The sequence below is a fragment of the Pygocentrus nattereri genome, chromosome 17 (genome assembly GCF_015220715.1).
Source record: "Pygocentrus nattereri isolate fPygNat1 chromosome 17, fPygNat1.pri, whole genome shotgun sequence".
Classification (NCBI taxonomy): Eukaryota; Metazoa; Chordata; class Actinopteri; order Characiformes; family Serrasalmidae; genus Pygocentrus; species Pygocentrus nattereri.
Window position 1 is genome coordinate 26,989,463 of NC_051227.1, and position 24,058 is coordinate 27,013,520.

The 24,058-nt window shown below is 38.6% G+C and overlaps 2 protein-coding genes across 2 annotated transcripts in view; one reads left to right on the plus strand and one right to left on the minus strand.

Moving 5' to 3' along the window:
- The window catches only part of cog6 (component of oligomeric golgi complex 6), a 52,741-nt gene extending 49,698 nt beyond the window's left edge, over nucleotides 1-3,043 (minus strand). The window contains exons 1-3 of the mRNA XM_017696809.2: nucleotides 2,888-3,043; nucleotides 549-692; nucleotides 371-442 (exon numbers count right to left, since the gene is read on the minus strand). Of these exons, the coding sequence (XP_017552298.1) occupies nucleotides 371-442; nucleotides 549-692; nucleotides 2,888-3,025 (354 nt within the window). The 5' untranslated portion in view covers nucleotides 3,026-3,043. The remainder of the gene's footprint in view (nucleotides 1-370; nucleotides 443-548; nucleotides 693-2,887) is intronic.
- Nucleotides 3,044-7,964: 4,921 nt separating this feature from the next.
- LOC108426961 (LHFPL tetraspan subfamily member 6 protein) overlaps nucleotides 7,965-24,058 on the plus strand; it is a 91,626-nt gene continuing 75,532 nt past the window's right edge. The window contains exons 1-2 of the mRNA XM_017696808.2: nucleotides 7,965-8,297; nucleotides 9,686-10,224. Of these exons, the coding sequence (XP_017552297.1) occupies nucleotides 9,840-10,224 (385 nt within the window). The 5' untranslated portion in view covers nucleotides 7,965-8,297; nucleotides 9,686-9,839. The remainder of the gene's footprint in view (nucleotides 8,298-9,685; nucleotides 10,225-24,058) is intronic.

Consider the following 24,058-nt stretch of genomic DNA (forward strand, 5'->3'; position numbering starts at 1 on the left):
CACAACGTCAGTTGGCTCAGTGTGCTTTGAGAAGAATGCTAATAGCCAATTCTGTTACTTCAGCTAACAAACACCCACGTTGGCTAGCATCATACTGATACTGGAGAGAGAGGACCACCATACCCCTTCAGGAAAAGAGACAGTAATTACGCTCTCTTGGATCAAACCTAACCTGCTAAGGATGGAGCCAATGTTAAGATCATTGCATAACTCAGGCACACTCTTGGTTTTAGCTTTATGTGTCAGTTTCTCTGAAGTAAATTAAACTTATCTTATTTAATACAAGCATTGACTCAATTTGGAGTTCAGAAAAACTGTCCTATAGGTCACAGAATAAGATTAGATTGAAAGAGCCAAAAGAAAAACAGACCTTTAACCTATTGGTCATTTCTTCACAACAAGAGCTCATGGCTTGGACATCTTCATGTATACTCTCCAGCTCCTAGGTGCACAAAATAAAAAACAAATGATGGGCTTGTATGGCCTATTGTATTGCCTTCATATTGTCCCAGCAATCAGAAAATAAGGAGCTTTCATATTAGCTGAACCTCTTTCACGTCTTTGAATATCCGCACAAATTCTTCATTGATGGCCAGACTGCGCTTCTCGATGTCGCCCCTCAGATTCCTTCGTGTCCGTAGACTGTTCTCAGTGAAGAAAACCGAGAGTGACTTCAGAGCTTCCAGCATCTCCTATAAGAACAAAGATAGAGCATAAACGGAGATGTGCATTCGTCTGCATCACCAATACAGCAGCAGCACCAGCAAACATTTTCAGAGAGGCTGGTCACAATTAGCCAGTGATTAAATCTGCTACTGTATGAAAAACCTTTTAAAGAAATTCCATTACTATCAAGGTTTTCAGTAATACTAAAATATATTCACTGTGTTTTATAAATAAGGCATGTAAGCACCGTAATCAGAATGACTTCTGATCGTCATCATCATCAGTTTAATTCACATGGTGCCTTGAAATTATCAACTACCCAGGCAGTCCAAGCTAAATCTTGGAACTTTAAGCAGCCTACCTACTCTTTGTACACAGCATGCAATCAGTGATAATGCAACATACTTTGTGTGTTAGGACCTTGACTTCCGTATTTTGTATATACTGAAGCTTACTATTAGGAAGGAGATGAAATAATAGATCACTACATGAGTCTATCTGGAAGAAACAAATGCATGTAAAATGCTTCAGCATATGGCATACAAAGTGATGGTTGAAGGTACACTGTGCTGCTCTAGTACAGCAGATATCGGCATTAAAGCTACGAGATGAATCATAAATAAAATCAAGATTATAGACAGGGGCTTGATCAATACCACCTTTACCAATTAGCATAATCTTGATTTACTTCATATACCAATGAGTAGAATTTTGGTTTATTTCAAATTTAATTTTAGTTGGTGCTCATCCGTGTTTTTAAAGGGCCAGCCCAGACAGACCCCAGACAATGATGGAGAATGAAAACTGCAACAATGGCAGGGTATTATAGATGAGCCATTTTAATGATGCAACTCTATCAGTAATACTGTGTAGCATGAGATGCGTTCATTATTTTCATTATTAGTCTGGATTATTTATTGCAAGGCAGGAAATGATAAATCGCTGCCAACATACAGCAGTCTAAACTGTTGTGTATCCATTTTCTTTCTCTCTAGATGAAGATGAAAACCAAACATGCATCATTCAGTCTAGTAACCCATTTTAGTAAAGGAGGCATATAGCTAAAACACCTTTATTAAACAATTATCAGCTGTGAAGCTTAAGATATTGTGTCTGTTCTTCCAGTAGTAGTTTCAACACACTTCACATTTAAGTTCAAGTGTGGCTAAATTTATTGCACAGTCTCTTAATTAAATATTTATAGGAAGATGTGAATGACAGGTGGATATCCTTTTACCTATCCACCTGGCAAGAGGTGTGGAGACTTTTACACTTTGTAACTACACAACTCTGCTATCAGAACAAAACCTTGTATCTCCAAAAAGTTAACTTTACAGGATAAAAGGAGAAAAATACAGGAAAAACATTCTTGACCTGTAATGGAAGTTCATGGAGTAATTATTTTTCCAAGTAATTTTGGATGATTCCTGTTAGTCCAATCATTACAAAATTTTGACCCAACATAATTTGAAAAAGCCAGTTGCAATTTATGTCAAAAAACAGTGACGATATGTGACATTTAGATCAGTGGTCACTGGTCCTGGAGATCTACCTTCCTGTATTGCCTAGTTCAAGCCACAATCTGCTTCACCTGTTCCCCCTCAGGAGGACTGGCTGGATCCGATGAATTATTCTTAGGTAAGGGGTCGGGATGTCAGATGCAACTTGGAAGTATAAAACAAAGTAGATCTCCAGGAGGAAGATCAAGATATACTGAATTTTAAATGGCTTCCTGCTTCCTATATAAAGCACTAGCTACAACTGTTAAGAAACTATGGCTTCTACACCTACACAATGAACTAAATGATAGATGGGGATTCGTGCAGCTTATGGCTGAACAGCAAGGACTTTCTATTAAGCATATAAAGCATATTATATGGGTGTGGAAGTCGTCTGCTCATGATTCACATAGCTAGGTAGCTAGTACACTAGGTTAGCTACATAGGGAGTAGTGAGCCATTTGAGATTTATCCATAATCAGATGTAAGATACCTGCTAACTACACACAGGGGTAACGTGAGTTAGTTTACTTATATTTTAAATAGTTATTTGTCTACTTATGAATTACATCGCATGACTGATCCCCGGGCACTGCAATCTTGCCTTAATGACATCGCGAAAAATCTTAACAGCATCTGATGTTCTTGTTGTAAGTAGCTTCTAGGCTAACGTTAGCAAGCTGAGCACTTTTGAATGAGCTGTAAATGAGACTCTCACTCACTTTGTCATTATCCAGCCGGGTTTCCAAAATCTTATTAAGCTTCCTGGCCAGAGGATTGTTTGTCTGAGAGGAGACATTCCCGCTGTTCGGGATCAGAGCTGAACTGTCAACTGAACTTTCTGCTTTAGTGTCCGCCATTATAAACAAACCACGTCACCCAGCCGCCAGCGCTGTAATGCGGTCCTACTGCAACACACCGCTACTCCAAATCGGTTCCGGCCTGAGAGCAGTGGCCTAAAATTATAGGAAAAAAAGACACTCCCAATCATTTTCTTTACATGCAATATTTTCATAATGTTATAAACAAAATGTTAATAGAAAACAACACAAATTTAGTCTTCAATTTTGAAAGAAAAGCTGAAGGGGAAACGATGATTGAAAGCAGACTAAGTCTGAATCTCAAATGGCTCTCCTTTCCCTATGTAGTCCCCAACAAAGGCCATGAAACAATGGCTTCTACACTCAAAAAGTGCATTATATGTCGAAGAAAAAGCTGTTTATATTCAGCCATAAGCTGTACAACTCAGCTAGAAGACTGTACTGGATATGGAGTAAGAGCCATTTGAGATTCAGTCTAAAACTCCTTCAGATCTGACTTTCAAGCTAAAACCTAGACTGAAAAAAGCATTTTAGTGGTATATTAACATTGATGTTACATTATAGTTTAGGACTATGCTTAACTTATGTGTAGGAACCTGTCCCTTTGAGTAACCCATGTAGGCCTTAAAGCACAGGCTAAATAATACAAAGAATTTTATTTTTGCACTATGTAATAAATTATTCTCACAACTCTCTCAATCAAAACTCTAACATTATAATATGATAAATATGATCTTAAACTTCAAAAGAAATTCTATAGTGAAAGTGAGATAGAAAACTAAAATTCTTTCTTTCATTTCTTTCATTTCATTCTGTAATAAACACTCAAAAACCTCTCACTTACAGAAAAAAAAACGTATAAGCACATACACACATATACCACATGAAAAAACCATGATCCGAAACAAAATGTGTACACACAAACAAAATAGTTCCATGTAAAAACATTTTCACATGTGGAAAAAACTGCATGTATCATTTAATGTTGCATGTGATAGCACTTTATCCACGTGTGTTCACGTAAACATCCATCCATCTATCCATCCATCCATCCATCCATCCATCCATCCATCCTTTTGTATGTCTTTTTTTTTTTAATGATTTGTCATAATAGTTTGTGAATTTGTTTCTTTGCCATTGCAAAGATTTTCTGGCTTAGTTTGACTAAATTAACTTTAAACTCACCCCTGCCTGTAGCTGTAAACCTGACGTCGCATGAGTGAAAAGGAAAATACCTTTAACACTTAATAATGTCGCTCATTCCTATTATTGCATTACAGTGAAATAAAAGGCAATGAAATCCCAGTAGTAGGTCCACAAGTGTATCTTAGAAAGAGGTTACATACAAAGTAAAGGAAACACAGAAGGATATAGCTCTGTGAGGCACCTCTGAATAATTCACAGCAGTGCGCCCTTTCTATAAACTCCCGCGTCCCGCCGTGCACCCCCATTCTTTATCTACTGTTCTTGACAAACTCTGGCCTCTCACTAGTCCAGTAGCTGATTGCCTGCCCTCTCGCTGGCCTGTTGTTCACTGCTTTTGTACTGATTTAGGGCCATTACCCGGTTCTGAATGGTATACTTTGATCACTGTGAAGCACGCAGCTGATCTCAGATTAGGAATTCATATCCCATACCGAACTTCAGTGCGTTTGTAGATGCCAGCAGCAGTTCTGACGTGGCAGATGGCCCATGCAAAGTCATAATAACTGAGGCTAGGGAAGGTCAGAGATAAGGCGATTATAAAAATGAAAACACAGAGTTTGTCTTTTAGTCGATTGAAATGATTTGTTTTTTATTTGTTTTTGCTGGCTTGTTTTTGCTTTTATCCTGACATGCACAGACACAAACGCTCCCACACACAACCCTTACACACTTAACTCCTTAAATGGCCAGGACCCACCAGCGGGCCCAAAGTTTTATTACACACTTCTCTAAGCTAATAGTAGCTCAGCCTTCTTGCACTGAAGTAGCTACTGAATAAAAAGCCTTAGTATGTAACAAGCTTGGTATTTTAAGGGGTGAAAAAGATAGCCTATCCAGGGTTCTTTAGCAAAGGCAATGGTTCTATACTGAATCTTGAGTTCTATATAGAACCATTTTATTTTTAAATGGTTCTGTGCATGGTGAAATGGTTCTTCGGACTGATGGAGAATGTATCGTTTTTGAAATTGGTTCTATATAACACCAAAAAGGGTTCTTCTATTATTATCAGCTTGATATCGTAACAACAGCCAAACCCTTTTCAGTGCTAGAAAATGGTAGAACCGTTTTCAAAAAGGCTCTCGATAGAACCATATACAAAACATTCTTCAATCTCCAATAAATGATTATTATTTATTCAGCAATGATGTGCATTCGATTTGTTGTTACTTTTTCAGATGTTACATTTTCAAGAATTATTTTCAGATTTTTTATTATTATTTTTGTTGATTTGGATAATCTAGCACTCTTAAACTGCAGACTTATGTAATTATTAATTTTAGGACTTATTTATTCCACACTGGAACATTTCTTGTGGTCCACTCATCATTAATTTTTCATGCAATGAAAAGGACAGAACAAAATGGAAATACTTGTACTTGATACTTGATCATATATAAGTGAAAGTCAAAAAACATTGACATTTAAACAAGTAACTCAAGTATATTTAAAAGCCCAAAGTAAATATGTCAACAGAGTAAAAATGAGTTTTTAAAGTAACTTCACTCTGCATGAGCCGAACACACACTGATTCTCAGAGTAGCAGCCCTGCCTAGTCAGATGAGAGTCAGACTAGTGAGCTTACCCTTTTCAACAAACTCTCAAATGCTTATAAACTCATGATGTGTGATGTCATAACCTTTACATTGCACAGCATTTTCCCCTTTCAGTCTCCATCTTGCAGCAACACGCTGCACTCCTGCTCCTCATCTCACTCAGCAGTGCTGACCACAAGCCCTGACAAAGCCTGCATGACTAACTAGTTTACTAAGCAATTGGTCATGAAGAGAACATTCTGCTAGGAGGTGGATGTGATGTGGTGACTAGAAGGAGATGCTGGTAATTACACAAGATACTGATTATACAAAAGTTAGCAGTTGTCATATAATGTATTATAAAAAAATGACTATATTGTAAGACCCTGCACAAATGTTACTGTTATAAGTAAAAAAACTAAAATACAAGATAAATGTAGGTCATGGGCTGTTTAATGTGGTTTTATTTGATTTCCCCCTAGTCACTATGGCATATTTTCTGTGGAATATTTGTTAATAATATGGTGTATTTGTCTGGTCTGTCGGGCTGTCGCATGTGTGCACTCACCAACACACATTCCTCATCTGTATCTGTATCTGTAACATACCAGGCATAATAAAGAGAAGAAATCTGTTGTCACACATAAAGGTACTTCCACATACATAATAACGTATTAGACACATCATTATTACACTTATCTTATTACCTTGCACAAACCCAGCTGTGTGAGCATGTATGATTTATACCTTGACAGCAACAGTCACCAGGACGATAAAATGACGTTTCAAAATTTTGTGAACATTAAACTTGTCTAAACGAGCCCTTTGAGCTTCGAGTACAGCTCGGCTTGACCCACCATCCTTCAAGGCATGTGGAAGACAAGCGTCGAGAATGTTCTCCGTACTGGCACCCAAGTGGTGGAACGAACTCCTACTGGCTGTCTGTACAGCAGAGTCTCTTGCTGTCTTCAAACGGAGCCTGAAGACACATCTCTTTACACAGCACTTAAACGAGCACTGAATTGAGTATTTATTGCGATACATTGTACTGCACTTATATATTATATTTTATTGTATTGCGCTGTGTATTGTAGTTTACTGCATTGTATTGTATTGCATTGAATTGCAGTTCTGTGTTCAACTCTGTTCCTTTTTTCTCTCTGTATCTACAGTGACTTAAGTTTCTAGCAGTACCTGAGCTCAGGACTGTCTTTCTCTCTAACATATAGGTAACTAGCAAAGATACTTTCTTTTTCACTTCTTGTAAGTCGCTCTGGAAAAGAGCGTCTGCTAAATGCTGTAAATGTAATGTAAATGTCTGTATGAGGAAAATGCCTCTAAATGTCTTAAAATATGTCAATCAAACAAACAAATATATAAATAACCAATAAATAACCAACTAAAACCAACAAATTCAGGACAACCTTCAATGTCAAAACCTACAATACAGTTCTGACAAAGTAAAAAATTATAAATATATTATTATATTAGAATATTATATTATAATCTTATTATAAAAATATGATTATTATATAGGTATATGTATATATAATACATATGACACAGATTTTCATTACATAGGTACTTGTATGTATGCAACACATATGGGATACTTTATTATTACAAATAGATACAATTGTGACATATATATGTATATATATATATATATATATAATATTGTCTATCTATCTATCTATCTATCTATCTATCTATCTATCTATCTATCTATCTATCTATCTATCTAGATAATTAAGTGGTGGCCACGACTTGGTGAGGCATAGGAATGAGATCCTAATGCATGGCCACAACTTAGCAAGGTGTGGGAACGAAATCCAAATGCATGGCCACGACTTAGTAAGGTATGAGCTGGTTCCCATGCATTACTAAGTCATGGCCACTACTTAATTATCTCATTCCCATGACTTGCTGAGGTCTTGCCATGCATTAGGATCTCGTTTCCACTCATTAATAAAGCGTAAATTGATTAATACATTTTAAAAATAATACATTTTTCTATGGGATATTTCTCCGTACTTTTGTGTATGTGTGTTCGTGTGTGTGTGTGTGTGTGTGCGTGTGTGTGTGTGTGTGTGTGTGTGTGTAACAAACACACATGGGGCACACAACAGATAATGTATGACCACACTTCCTGAAACTATGTGGGGAGAAGCATTGTGTGTGAGTCTGAGGAACTAGTCCAGCCCCCACTGGGCGGAGATGTGTGCGAGTGATGGCCCAGCAGGCTGAGAACCTCCCTCCTGCTCCCTTCAGCTTCCACTCCTTCACTGAGTGTGGACGGGAGAGCAGCATACAGCTGAGCAGCTGAGAGAGAGGGAGAGAGAGAGAGAGAGAGAGAGAGAGAGAGAGTCTGCTGTGCTCCAGCTCCATGTGCTTATGTTAAGGCAGAGGACGCTCTCACTCTGGACTGAAGCCGTTCTGGGGGACTTGCCCGTCTTCGGGGCGCTCGTCCTGAAGCGAACACAGAGGGACTCATCAGAGGGAAACTTTGGATTTGTACGCTGACATGGCTTTGCTGACTTTTACCTGAGACTTCAAACGGCGCCCTTTATTATGTAAGTTACCCTCTGAGTCTCTTTCTGCTGTGAGTTCCTGAATATTTGTTGTTATCGCTGTTTCCACACACTGGACTGAAGGCAGGGCTGCTTATATTCCCGCTCCGAGCATCGGACAGTGGCTCTCGGAGGAAATGTCATAAATCGGACACCCATCATTTGTTCTGAGTCTCCGTTTCGTCTATAAGATGTCGTGTCTTGTGCAGCAGACGCAGTTTAAGACTTCTGCAGCTTCAGCGCTCGAGTGTGGAGCGATTACGTCGGCAGTCTAATTTGCATATATAAGAATGTTGCATGCATAAATATATTACGGAAGAGTCGCGCGCTGAGGTTAGAGTAATAGTACAATTATTTCTACAGCAACTCTCATGCATGGAGAGGCAGCTCGAAGTGCTTCACGGGAAAAAATCAGACAAGCATAAACAAATTGAATTGAAGTGAATATGTAAACTTTAAGACTGTCAGCAGAAAGTGCCTGTCGTGCCTGTCGGAGCATAGCAGCAAAAGTCTGCTTCACCACTTCTCTTGTGTTTTACTGGAGGATTATCCAGCATAAAAGCATTTCAGGACCTTAAGATCCATTCTGGAACAGTCTGTCAGCACTCTGTAATGTATGAGGGTGCCAAAGCATTCATAGATTTAACAACTAATTAAAGGCCTGAAAGCAAAATAAGTTAATTCCAGACGCAGCAAGCAAAGTGATGCACAAGCAGGACCTTTTAGTGGTGCAAGTTTTGTACAAGCTGTAACCTGTCAAAAGTCTTTTTAAGGAATAAATAGTCTAGGCAAGAGAGGACTGAAACTTTAATTAACAACTTTTAATGTGTCAAGAAGTGACTCAGACAGCAAAAGGGAATTATCATTCAATCTGATCATATTTTGTCCAGCGAATTCTGTAATGACTGTAATGCTGTCAGGTCAGCCTTATATTGTGCCCCTAAGTAGAACAAAATGCTCTTCTAAGTCTTGTATTCCTTCTGCTATCAAGCTACTAAATGTGGATAATAGTCTTTTATAGCTATTTATAGTCTTTTATAGTCTTTTATAGCTATTTGGTGTCTCATTGCATTGACTATTTATTTATTTATTTATTTATTTATCTATCTATCTATGTATGTGGATTTGGTGTCTCTGACATGCATACAATTTAAACATTTTTTTTGTATGTACATATGTGTATGTATGTGCATGTATGTATATGAGCGTATGTACGTACATGCGTGTTCATATGTGTTTGCGTGTGTATGTGTATATATATATATATATATATATATATATACATGTATAGTTACACATATGGACGGGGAAAGCTGCAAATGAATTGCCCTTTTTGGGACTAATAAAGTACTGAGAACTGAACTGCCTTTTTTTCTTGTGTCTGTTTAAAGGGAACAGGAGGCATTAACAGGACGACCATGTTGAGAACTGTGTGGAGATAGACATCATCTTTATTCTCAAAAGAAAAGAAAAAGGAATACAAGCTTTTGTCTACAACACGTCTTTTGGGAATTCCCTATTATATCAGATCCCACTTCACTCACCATGGCTTCCAGTTTAACCTGTGCTGGGATACTCTGGGCCCTGGTGTCTCTCCTCAGTGCTGCAGCGTCCTGTGTGGGCTTCTTCATGCCCTACTGGCTGCTGGGATCACAGATGGGCAAACCGGTGTCCTTCGGCACTTTCCGGCGCTGCTCCTACCCTATACGGGATGAGCAGAGGCAGGCCACTGTAATGCTGGAGCAGTGCGGCCGCTACGCCACCTTCCAGGGCATCCCAAGCGTGGAGTGGCGTGTGTGTACAGTGGTGACGGGAACAGGATGTGGCCTGCTGCTGCTGGTGGCGCTCACAGCGCTCATGGGCTGCTGCGTGTCTGAGCTCATCTCTCGTGCCATTGGACGTGTGGCAGGGGGGATCCAGTTTGTTGGCGGTGAGTAAGCTAATGGCCCATCCAGACTGACCCCCATATGATCTGACCTTGCTTTTTCACTGTACTGAGTTCCACAACTTTATACTGATTGTATAAATTATTGATATTAGCAACAATTGAAACAACCTGTGACCTTTCTGGCTTATTTAGGGATAATTTTGCCTATGTATTCCTTAAAAATTAGTCTATAAACCTCACAAAAGCATGTTTTAGTAAGCAACATATCACATTTCTCATAAGTCATTGTTTGCATTGTAATAAAAGGGTATCCAGCATCCAGCATAAAAGGCTGTTCTGCATTGCCCTTCCACCTTTACTTCTCACTCTGGTTCAAAGAGCATTGATTCCACAGTTTTTCCTGTTGCTCAGGGTGCCTTTTTCTCCAAATCATATTAAGGACAATGCAGAGGGATCCTGATTCATTTCAGACTGGGAGCTCAGGGCTGTAATTCCAAACTCAGTTTGCTAGGGTCCTGCCCACAGCGTGACATAATAGCCTTTTATTTTTAGCCCCCTCCACTTGCCTGGCCAATTCTTAGTGCACAATCGCAGATTTGAAACAGACTGTGTGGGGTGTCTTTGAGGAATGCTGACATTTGTTTCTATTCTCTTTCCACAACTGGGGTTCAGAACTGAAAAGTAGAGTGCACTAATCATAAAGTCTGGCAGTCTGGATAGCTGCATAGAACTAAGCTGGGCAGTGACCTCAGTGATGAAAGTGAAAGGTATCGGCTTTGATCAGTTCTGTAAGATGTGGACTCTCCCTGTTATGACCCAGGCTGGTATGATCATGTAATTGCATGTCTGAGAAAGTTTATGATGTTTGTTTTTGGTATTTTGGCTGTCAGAAAAAAGGTATGTAGACAGATATTTTTGATAACACACTTTTTGAGTGGCGTTTCCATAAAATCACCATGTCACCATATGATAGAACTCACTGTTGTAATAAAAAGGCATCTAATTGATGGAAATGGGCAGAGAAACAGCCAAAGCAGCTAACCTTTTATGTTTATCAGCATTACTTGATTATTTTTGGAATAACTGAGTTGTTGGATGATTGTAATTGTCACTACACATTTTAAAACTATTTACAGCCAAAGTTTTTGTTGTTTGATTGTTGTTGTACCTCCATGCATTGCGTGTGATAATATGACGGAGTGTGGAGAAATGTGAAGAAGGTTGCTGTAGCGTGTCTTGACATTGAAACAGGTGGAAAGAAGACAGAAGTTCAAATCTGTCAATAAAGATTACATGTATTACATTATAATGCATGTATTCCATTACATTATAACAGTGTCATGTAATCATTACCAGTAATTGGTATTGAAAGGTTTGATGTCATGAAAGCATGTGTTCTAACTGTTGCTAAATGCATTCTAGTTAATGTAATGACAGCAAACATTATAACATCCATTATGAGAACTACCGGTAACGGTAATATCATTGTCATATATTGTTGTGGTACTGGACATAATGTGTCATGACAGCATGTGACATGACATGCCATGACACGTTTATGGCAGGGTTATATGAATTTTATGCAGCAAGGTTCTAGTAGTGTTACAGAATCATATGGAACTATGCAATACATTTAATTAAATATAGAAATTTAAATAGCATTAACTTAACAAAATTAACTCTAGATTTTTAAATTGATTAAGTTACATGTTGAACAGATTGAAACAGATTGAAAACATGTGAGAACCACTACAGTAACACAATTCTGGAAAACTGAAGAACAACCTCATCTTTCCGATTACACTGGTCTCTCTCTCTCTCTCTCTCTCTCTCTCTTTCTTGCTGTGCCTAGCATGTCTTCTCCGCATTTAGCAATGCTGCCTTTGCTTCACTCTAACTCAGCTTGCAGACACATAGTGGTTTGCCACCCTGCCATTAGGTAGTCACTTTACAGCTGTGTTAAATAGAGGCAGATGACTACTGACAGCTTTTGCTTTACTGCTCCACCACTCCAGCTCCTTAAGCTGCATACATTTGCTTGATTATTCGGCTCATGGCTTGACATGCCAGCCTTGTGTATTAATCCCATGAAGAGGCGTTTGAAGTTTGCCCTCATTTCCGATTGCACTGTTGTCATACAGGCCGGTCTATTGGAGCTGAGGATGCACCTGAACTCAAATGAGCAAGTGAATAATATTGGTTCCTCCTTACAGGCATAGTGTGAGCTGTCATTTCTCCCTGACAGTGAAAAGGAACCACCATAAAAGAAAAAGACAAAGGGGAAGACTGCGGAACACATCATTATGGCATGCTAATAATAGAACTGCTTCTATCATGAAGTCTGTTGGGGGTCTTGACTCACATAATGTGGCAAGTCGGCTTATATAAGCAAATGTTCATCAGTCTCTTTGTTCAAGCAGATAATTAGGCATTGCTTCCTTCAGAATGTGGCTTCTGAATTAATGTGGCACACTTTTGTCTTTACAGTAGTTCATATGAGTATAGTTTTGAATATCTGGTGTGCGTGCAAAAAGGGAGATATGGTCATGTGCATGCTTAGTATATTACGCTTAATGCAAAAGCTCAAATGCCAGAGAAATCCATCTGACATGATGTGGCTTTCAAATAGGGAAACCCTGTGCAGTATGTATGGAAAAAGAGGTTTTCCTCTCTGTGTTTGGAGGAAACATGAGGAGATAAAGTCATTCTCTTAAAAGTTAGTTTGCCTAAAAATTCAAATCTACACACTTTTCATGTAACCCCAAACGGTTGATTAGGCAAGATATATTTGTTGTCCAAAGTTTATAGCTTTAGTTCTGTGTTGGAGATACAAAGCTAACGAAGGTAACAAAAGCCAATCATTAGCATCTTTCAAACCAAATTTTCCTAACTTTTTGGATTTAAAAGTATTTGTTGTAGTATGTAAACACTGCTAAAGTTTCAAAACACACCACTTAATCAACAGTTTATATAGTTTATAGAAACTACACTGCAAAAATGAACTATATGTTCATTCACAGTGTTTATTTAGGTTTAAAAAACCCTTCTAATTTACTTGTTACCACATGAAGTATTTTTTTTCTTTATGTAGGTTTGACCAGCCACTTTTTACAATTCACACTGAGGTTTTACCATTTCATCCTAAACTACTTTTTTAATGAGGCACAAGACAGGACAGTCAGAATGGCATTTTACATATCGCTACTGTTGGAAGAAAATCTCGTATCTCCAAAATGGTAACTGTACAGGAGAAGGAAAAAACCTACTTTACTTTTAATGTAAGTCAATGGAACCAGAATTTTTTCCAAGTCATTTTGGTCCATTTCTTTCAGTCCATTCATCATGAAATTTACACACAATGTGAAGGATAATGGGTACTTTCAAGTTATGTCAAAAACAGAAAAATGACAAAAATGGAGATACAAGGTTTTGTTCCGAAAGCAGCGATATATATCTGTCTTAAAGGCACAGGAACAGAAACAGCCTGTTTTATTCTAATCTATAAAAAAAATATAAGAAATGTTCATTTATAAATAAAAGTATTGTTTTTGGCACATACACCCACACAAATGACACGTGCAGCTCAGAGAAAAAAGGAAATACAAGAAACATATAGGACATGAGCTCTGTAAGTAATATAAAAACATATTCTTATGTGGTTTATCTATAAAAAATTTACAAGTGCAGAAAGATATTCAGTTACTGCAGTTTATTAGCCATCCGTAATATACACGACAGTCTACTTTTTTCATCTGTAAAGATCCGGACTGATCAAACATTTTGACTTGGTGGACCAAATTATGTTTACACTAAACAGCAGTTTTTTAGCTTTATGTGTTTTTCATGTTGTCAGTATACGTGGAGAAACTGCATTCTTAAAATCCTCTAAAAGCTTCTTTACCTACTGAGTTGATCTCAGAAAAAAAACTTGATTCATCACTTCCAGGCACGAGAGTTGACTCCTAAGCTTTGAGCTCAATTCCACACAATGATGTTCATGTTTGCCAGTTCCTACATGCACACAGGGTGTGAGATATTCTGCTTTCTGTTGTAGTGCGCATGCGCGTGCGTGCATGCTGCCTGTTACAGCAGCTCCCATTACTGCAATTTCCCACTGGGATCAATAAAGGAATCTGAATTCTGTAGGCAACCTGGCTGAAAACTGTGTCTTTCCACTACCCACATGTTTCTTGATTACCCATATTTTACTCTGGACAAAGAGGAAAACAAAATAAAATTTGTAATAAAAAAAGCACAACTTCACCAGTGCTGAAACATGGAGAGTCATGGAGGTACATGTTTTGCCAATGCATGATAGCAAAGTTAATCTGGCTAGCATTAGCTCTGCAAACTACCATGTTAATGTAAAATAGGTCATATAATTAAACTTACATCTTGTGTCCTTGAAGAGCTTGTAGCACATGGAGTTAACGTGTCAGATAACTTTTCATTCATTCCATCAATCATATTAATGAGAAATGTACTCAACCTCTTAAAATCCCAAGCTTATTATACTAAGACTAAAGGGACTTAAGTGCAAACTCGTTGATTCTTAGCAATCTTATTAGATTGTAGAAGTCTAATAAAATGTTGGGCCATGGCCTGTTAAAGCGCTTAGTGTTACATGTTGTCATGAAAAGTACTGTAAAAAGATGACATATGTATTTGACTCCATTGATTCCTGTCATTTGGAATTGTTGGAATTCATTATCCCTATATACCAGGCATACTGCCTTACCTTTAAATTCAGTGAAAAAATATTCTTTGCCCTGGTGTCTGGGTCTCCTCTTGTCCATTTACCACCACCTGTTATGCTTTGTTTGTGTTATTACATCTGCATTGCATTGAGGAGATTCTCTCAAGGGGGATTCTTTTACATTTTATAACACAACACTGTATGCTTACTTACTAAATGTACTTAAAAGGACAACAAGAAGTTACATTAAAACACATGTTCTTTCTCCCTGCTATAGATATCAGAACATCAGACAGTGTCAGAACCCAGATAATAAATGTTATTTGAAATGACTTAACAACTTAAAACATTTAGAGGCAAATGTGTTGATATAGGTAGGAGGTTTGCACAGTGCTAATAAGCTTCCGTTACTTGTTAGCTACATTTACATGTTAGCTACAAGTCAAAGCTCCAGCACCAACCTAAACAAGCAAATGTCTTTAACTGATTGACTGCAATAGGACTGAGAAGAAAACGGTGTGTATTTGATTTTTAACCAAACTACCACTTTAACACTGAAACAATGCTGTATGGATAGAGGCAGTAAGGTACCTAAAGTGTCCAGCATAGAGGATGATGATGCAGAGAGAGATGGAGAATAAGAGAGAGTGATCCACAGAGTGAAACAAAGTGTAAATGAGTGAGAGAGAAAGTGACCTTCATGTTAAAGCTCAACCATTGTGTCTTCCATGTTCCTATTGTCCTCTCCTAATGTTGGCTGTCTGGTGGATTGGGCAGCAATGGTAACGACAGAGCTTCCCCATGGTTCTCCTTCTATTCAACTGCTGTTCATTTCGCCGATAACTGATGACTCCTCCACGTCTCATCAGAAAAATGGCCTGGATGAGATCCTCTCACCCTTGTTGTTAAAAGGGCGTTCTTTGTTCTGTCTGAAATGACTGATGCTTTTCAGTTTGGGGGTGGAGTGGGGGAGCGTGTGATATATAGCAAGATCGCTTCAAGGCAAAACAGTTTTATGTTCCTGCTGTGGTTAGGAATGAATGTAACTGCCATGAGATGACAACGTAAACCCAGAACATGTAAATGAGTTATGCAATAACATTTCTTCACACAGCCTGCACATTATGACCCTGGGGTATAGCTGTAACTAAATGTTGCTCTTCCACCAAGATGAACTGCCAGAAAGGGGTTTGTGTGTATGTGTCTGTATGTCTGCAAATGCATGTATATGTGTTTCATCACCTTTCCAAAATGAATCTGCGTTATTAACAGTTATGTGGTTATGATAGGCCATGTAAATATTTTGAATGGGTTTAGTGAAACAGTTTTTGCTGAACTTCCCATAGAAGCTGAGTAAGTCTGACTGGTAACACTTTACTGTAGGGTTCATAAGGTTATATGATACCTACATAAGCTTATCAAACTAACTGATATAAACCCACATAAATGTTTATTAAAGCTTATTCCAACAGTTCTTTACTAAAAGTTTTTTTAAATTAAAATTTTTTTGCTGTGGTTCTCATGGAATTGGACTTAATTTGAAAGGTGACACTTTACTGTAGACAGGGTTCATGATTATATATGTATGTAAGCTTGTCATAACAACTGGTATTGTCTGTCTTAAAGACTTTTGTCAATTGTTATGTCAAGTTGACACACTTTTTAGGGTTAAATGATATAGCACATAGCAACAGCTGACTTTATTACTCAGTGTATGCTATGATGACATAATACTGATGATGTGATATAGATTAATACTTTACCCAGGGTTCAAATTGTGGTGGAGGTCTTGGGTGGTCCCCTCATGGAAAGTCTATTTATAAAGTGGCCATTTATATATTTTCACAATATATGTTTATGCTGTTTATTCCTATGCAGCCACACATAAGCTAAAGGTCACCAAACTCAATGCCAAACAATGGCTTGAGGGATATAAAGGATGAGGAACAGTGGAATAGTGTTCTCTGGAGTAATGGAGCTTCATCCAGCACCTTTGGGATATGTTAGAGTGGCATTTTTGATCCAGAACTATTTATCCAACATCAGTCGCTGACCGCATTAATGATCTTGTGGTTTAAATCAATCAAAACCTCACAGCAGTGTTCCAATATCATGCAAAAGGTGGGGGAACTCGATATTAATATCCTTTATTTCAGTAGAAACACTATGAGCAGGTGTCAACAAACCTTTGGACATATATTGTATTAAACAGTGTTTAATGGTTGCAATATTCAGTACAGTCAAACACACAGGTTTGATATATACTTTTAATTTTCATACTTTCATGTTCCCTGCATCATATTCATTGTACATTTATGTCAGTTTGTCTCTTATGACCTGTTTTCTGAATGACTTAAATGTATCATACAAATGAGATTTGAATTGCAGGTGATTTCAGTTTCTATGCCTGAATTTGTTGAAACATGGGCTTGGTGGTAATCTCAGTGTGTGTAGTGGAAGGCAGAGTAGTTCATTAACTAATCATGTAAAATCTATCCAGCTCATGAACGCCTGGGCTTAGTGATGCTGGAGGTTCCACTGAGTTGTTTCAGACTAGTTATTGCATATGAAAATCCTATGAAATCAGTCCAAACTTTAGCCATGCATTTGCTATGGAGGGTGCCTGTCTGGGTCACCAGCAAGACTGTCCTATTTATAACAGCCTTCTGAATGATTCGCCTTATGGCTGATGTGAAGCTGAAGTTTGCCTCTATGCTGGGCATTAATTTGCTTGTCCACACTCCTACCTTTCAGCTGTCAGGCTGCAAAATTGAAGAATTATTAAGATGCTCATATGAAAGCGCATTCTGTGCTTTCTGAATACATTTACTGGGCTCAGCTCTGGTGGTACTGAGATCTGTAATGCAGATGGGAAGATGAAGGTGGCCAACGTTCTGGAAGGCAGACTTACAAAGACGTACAAAGGCCTCTTCTCATCATAGCTGTCTGCTGAGTGAGGAATGAAATACAAGTCCTCCAGAACGTGGACAGCACAGCAGAAGACAAACAAAGGTTTGAGTCTTTAAACACAGCGAGACGCTGAGATAGTGTCCAGAAAATGCTGATTATCAAGCTAAGTTTTCCTCCTGACATTTGACTTTTCCACCTGCTTCTCTCTCGCACTCGTTCACCCATTCGCCGTCTGCCTCAGCTCTGTGTAAAGTTTCAGTCGCCTGCGGTTATTACTGTCCATCTTTATTTCAAGCCGTCTACTTTAGTTCCAACTCACCTTTCACCTAATTTACTTTCACTGCTTCAGTCCACACACTGTCAGGTGAAGAAAAGGAGAGAGAGAACACCAGAGGATAAGAGAGATAGATAGATAGGTAGATAGATAGATAGATAGATAGATAGATAGATAGATAGATAGATAGATAGAGAGAGAGAGAGAGAGAGAGAGAGAGAGAGAGAGAGAGAGAGAGAGAGAGAAAGGTATAAAGAGACAAAGAAAAAGAGAAAGAAAGAGAGACAGAAGAAAAGAGATAGAGAGAGAAGAGAGAGTAAGAAAGCAGAAGCAGCAAAGAGGATAATGATGAGAGAGAGAAGAAAAAGAGAAAAAGACAGGGAGAAGCAAAGAGGAGAAAGAGAGAAGAAAATAGGAGAGAAAGTAAATGAGAGAGAAGGAGAGAGAGATGAAAGAAGAGAGGATGGGGCATTGAAAGTAAATTATGTGAAAATGTGATGGACAAGTGTGAGAGAAAGAGGGAGAATGAGATGAACAGATAGAATGAAAATGAGTTGGATGAGGAGGTGATGGAAGGAGAGAGAGAGAAAGAGATACTGAGAGAGAGAGATAGAGAGAGAGAGAGAGAGAGAATGGAATGGACAGTGAAAGAATGAAAATGAGATGGAGGGGAGATGAGTATGAGTGAGAGGGATAGATAGAGAAGGCGAGAGAGAAAGAGACAGGGTCCCAAAAGAGCAAGTGAATCAGACAGATGGAGAGCCAGTGCGGGGCGGAATGTCCAGCTTCAGCAGGGATTTGTCTCAGTCAAACAGGAAGTCTGGAGCACTAAAGGACAGACAGGAAATGTTATTTCAGCCCATTCGGAGGTTAAATCCTTGTTTTGAGCAGTGCAGGGCCAAGAGCTGCGTGGCCACTGCACCAATCCTCTCAAAATAAACCGTGCCAGTGTAAGGGGATTGTTATTGCACAGCAAACCTTCAAATTAGGAAGCAGTTGTGGGGGAAACTGTTTCATAGCTGAGCATAGTTGTGGGAGCTGTGGTTGTGATTTTTGTCTGAAAGGCTTATGTTAGCAAACTTGAAGTTGCCTAGAAAGCAAGAACTGCCAACACGCAGGTGAATCGTTAACCCTTAAGAAAAAGCATTGTCATTCAGTTATTAAAGATTAGAAATGAGCAGATCAGAGGGACAGCGAAGGTGGAGCAGTTTGGAGAGGCCAGGTTGAGATGGTTTGGACATGTGTTGAGGAGGAATAGTGGATATATTGGGCAAAGAATGTTGGAGATGGAGCTGCCAGGTAGAAGGAGAAGAGGTAGACCTCAGAGAAGGTTTATGGATGTAGTGAAGGTGGACATGGAGATGGTTGGTGTGAACGTAGAGGAGGCAGTGGATAGGGCAAGATGGAGGCAGATGATCCGCTGTGGCGACCCTAAAGGGAGCAGCCGAAAGAAGAAGATTGTCATTCAGTTATTAATGTTAGTGCTGGCTTTATAAGGTGAAAAGCATTCACACAAATTTAGTTGTTAGAAACTTACAGGAAACTTTTATTGCATAAAGTCCCCTGCAACTCACTGGAACACAACAGTTGCAACCATCTCAAATTTGTGAAACAAGTCTTATGAAACGGCCAATCAAAATGCAGATCACATCAAAGGATGTAATTTCAACTAGTCAACATATCATAAACAAGAAATCAAGACAATAGGCGGTCTCTTGGAATAATGTTGTTTGTATGCTGGTAACTAGTTAGATTAATTAGCTGGTTAACTAATTGGTTAATGATAACATAGCAGCTGTTTGAATGGCTGGTTGTGCCAGTGTTTTGTCTGCTTTGTTAGCCTGCTGTGTTTTGATCAACCTAGCTGGTAAAGTAATGAGTAATGATTCACAAAATGTATTATGCCAATAATGTTGATGTTTACATTTGATTTATTTTTTTATTCAGTTTAATAGAGCTTTTAACTTTTTTCACATTATGAGGTTATTACCGTTCTAGCCTGTTCACATAAAGATTGAGTTTCATAGTGCAGGTAGTTGCATGACAATTCCAGTAAGTTTACTTGAAGGTTATCTATATAACACAGTCATAACATCTTACATAAACAGTTCATAACATGTTAATGAATGTTTAAATCAACTTTTATACAATATAGATGTTTTACATGATATTAATACGGATTAATATGTTGTTTTATTGAGGTTTAAAAATATATATTTTTTGATAAAGTATATCATTTTCAGTAAAACTGTGACGTGGAGCGAGGAGGCGGACGCATGCGCTGAGATAAGCGAGTTTTATTTTGGGCAAATCCAGGGTCGTAGTCGGAACAGTCCGAGGTCAGATGGCCAACACGGATCAAATGGGGAACAGACATGACAAAATTTAATTTCTCTATGTAAAGTCATCCAAAGACTTATTTAGTCACTACAATGGTTTAGTAACGACTGCACTGTAAAGACTGTTTCATAGTTCAACCTAAAAAAGTCCCTTCATGCTGTAACAAGCACCTGAACTAGTGTTACTCAATGCAACAAATTGCTTTGAATGAAGAGTCATTCATTCAAGGCATTTTAGATTTCGAAACACATTTTACAGTGTGTGAAACTAGCATGTGATTTTGAGAGTGAAGCAGGTAATGGGGTTTACCTTTGCTATTGCGGACTGAACTGTTGGAAATGTGAAGATTTACAGAGAAACGTATGTCTGGTGTTCATAGGTGGGATGACTCAAAATCCATGGGAGAAGAATTGTGTCTGGGGAGTTCCTATCTTGCCAGTGTGTGTGGTAGAATCCATTAAAACTAAGTTGATTTCAGAGTTTCACACACTTCAGCTCAGCCTCATTCAATTGAATCCCTGTGCTTCACAAAACTACATAATATAGGCTTATACAGTAGTGCTTAGGCATTGATGTAAATCCTTTATATAATCATTAAACCTTTTGTCTAGTCAGTGATTGATGTTAACGCAGGCTTGATAACTATTCGACCACCGTATAAAATACACGTTATGTGTAAAATGACTGTTTCCAGACATTAAGGAATTCTGACTGTTGAGAATAGGATTAAGATCACAGGGTTTTAGGAAAATTCTGGTGCCCGGTGTAACTGTTCTTTGATGGTTACTATTATGGAAGAAAGTGTCTGCTTACTGGAACCAGCTAGAGCTTTTTAAATGCATGTGAATCAGAACATATGCAGAAGCAACACTAGAACATTTGCATTCATATCTGGTTTTGCTCAGGGGCAGTGAAATGTCAGCAAAGCCAAACCAGTCAGTCATGTATCAGAGTAAAGCTCCCCTCGTTTACACACCGAATCCCACCATCCCAGGATGTTCAAACACGAACTAACCCCAAACAAAACACAGTGTTGTCTCTTGGCTCAGTTGCCTTCCAACTGAGACAGAATAACATTTTTACCGTAGAATCTATTAGAATATTATGCTTTATTTATATATTTAAGTTTTCAGTGTCACTTTGTTATGCCTTCAGTTTGAATTATATAACAATAAAAATGTAAATGCACTTCTTGACACATTATTTACAAAATAAACTAAATGTATGTTCTGGATGGACAACTTTGAGTCCATTTGTTTCAATGTTAAGAAAAGACAAAAAATCTTATTTCTTGCTGTAAACCGTATTTTTTTGCAAAAATCAAATAATAATGAACTACTTACAAAACAAATGTATCAGATCTACACTTTCAACCTATGAATGAAATACTGAATATAAAATTACATCACACTTTTGTTATAACTGGCTTTTATAAGGATGGGAAATAGGACAATATTTTAGTGATAAATTAAGTTACAGTACACTTTTCTGGGTGTATTGTGATTATCATCAGTACTTAAACACTGAAAAACTGAGTGAACGATGGCAGAAATATAACGTAATGATACCTCAGCACACCATGATTTACAATATGTACCACAAGATTTTGTTTTTCTGAGGTTTGATCAGTTGTAACAAGTCAAGTCAAGTCAAGAGGCTTTTATTGTCATTCCATCTATGTACAACTACACAGTGGAGTGAATTTACGTTCCCCCAAGGAACAACACAGTGCAACATGAAACAGAATAAGCAGTACAAACTGCATGTGCAGACATAAGTGTGCAAAAAAATGGACTAGAAACAATACAATAAATATGATAAATAAAACAGACAGACACACTAAACAGACAGGACAGTGCAGCACCAACACAGCGCTCATTTCTGAGCATGAGGTAGGGTTGTGAAATAAGGTACAAAATTAATTAACATGCTGTGATCTGTGAATACGTGACCACAGCAGTTCCTGAGGTAAGATATACACTGTATTTGAGTAGACAAAGTGTAAACATTGTATTTGCAGCAAATTCCGGATGCAAAAGTGCATCAAAAGAGGAGAATGTGTGAGTGTAGAATGTGTGTGTGAGGGGGGATTTCAGTTCAGTCACTGTGAGATCAAAAACCTGATTACTTGAGGAACAAAGCTGTTGCAGAGTCTGGCAGTGATGGCATTGATTCTCCCGTAACTTTAGCCAGACGGAAGCAGTGAGAAAAGTCTGTGTGAGGGATGGATGGGGTCGTCCACAATGCTGGTGGCTTTTTTCTGATGCAGCATGTGGTATAGATGTTCATGATGGAGGGGAGAGAGACCCCAATGATCTTCTCAGCTGTCCTCATTATATGCTGTAGGGTCAGGATGCTCTCCACAGTCCCCCACATTCAGAGACAGGTTGCTAGGACCAATCTGTTAGCCGCAGCACCTCCTCTCTGTATGCTGACTTATCATTCTTGCTGATCAGACCTGCCACAGCCGTGAAAGAAACAATAATGCTGTCTTTGTAATGAAACATGGTGCTTGTTTAGTGTTCTTTAAGCACTGATTGCACAATATGTTCAGAAATGTAATGTGATGTAATTTATGACAATAAATAGGACATCACCCTACAGCACAGTGTGATAAATGCTGAAAAAGTCACTGTATTCATAGCTTGTGATATAGTTTTTTATAACATTATCTTCTGTTATTGATGAAATTTGTCATTTTGCTGCCTAACCATAGCCAGTCTGGGAGCAGCACAAAATCAGTAGCAGAGCAGCACTGCCTGGGGCAGTGGGGAGTTAAGTGCCTTTCCCAAGGGCACAGCCAGGAATATCCAGTCAGTCCTGGGATTTGAACCCACAGCCCCCAGATTGCTGACCTTGCCAACCACTTGGCTACCAACCACACAAATAAGACCCATTATTACTACCCATGAAGTGGCACTAGTGGAGCTTTTTGATTTATTCCAATTTGTCAACCCTCACAAAATGTAGCATGAAAACTTTATGTATTTCATATCATTTTTCTGCCATACTGGCCACTCCTAGTAAAATGCTGGTGAATCTATGGCTAGACACATACCTGCTGTGACAACTTTCTTCCTGTCTAAGCATTTTTGTAACCAGACAAAACAACTATGATTGATTCAGATAAGTCTGTGTGGTGAATGGACCTAACGCTACTATTTCCTGTGCGTGGTTAGAATGTACACTGCCTGTGCGGCTAATTGTTCCTGGCTTTGGGGGTGAGATAGTGTGTGAGGCAGGTGAGTAAACAGAGGAGTGTGTGCTATGCCCGCTGCACAGGAAGTTTGCCAAACAGCTGTTTTTTCCAGGCCTGCCTTTCAACTATTTTTCTGCCCTTTGGAGTTACAGGCGTGTGTTTGACAAAGCATGTGAAGGAGTACAGTCTTTGAACAGCAGCCTCAAAGAAAATGCAAAGAAAATGAAAACTTTCCAGATGGAGTCGTTCCTGACAGTAGCTGTTCCTTAAAATGCTGCGCAGCTTTGTTATGCTAAACAAGCATCTGTTTTAACTTTGAGTTTTTGAACTGTAAGCGCTGACTCAGTGACCTCACTCGCACAGTTTTACTTCCACATCATCACTCACTCACTATCACTCAAGATCCAGCTGATATGCCCAGATCCCTATTGTCAGTGTAGTCTAAACAGTATGTCAT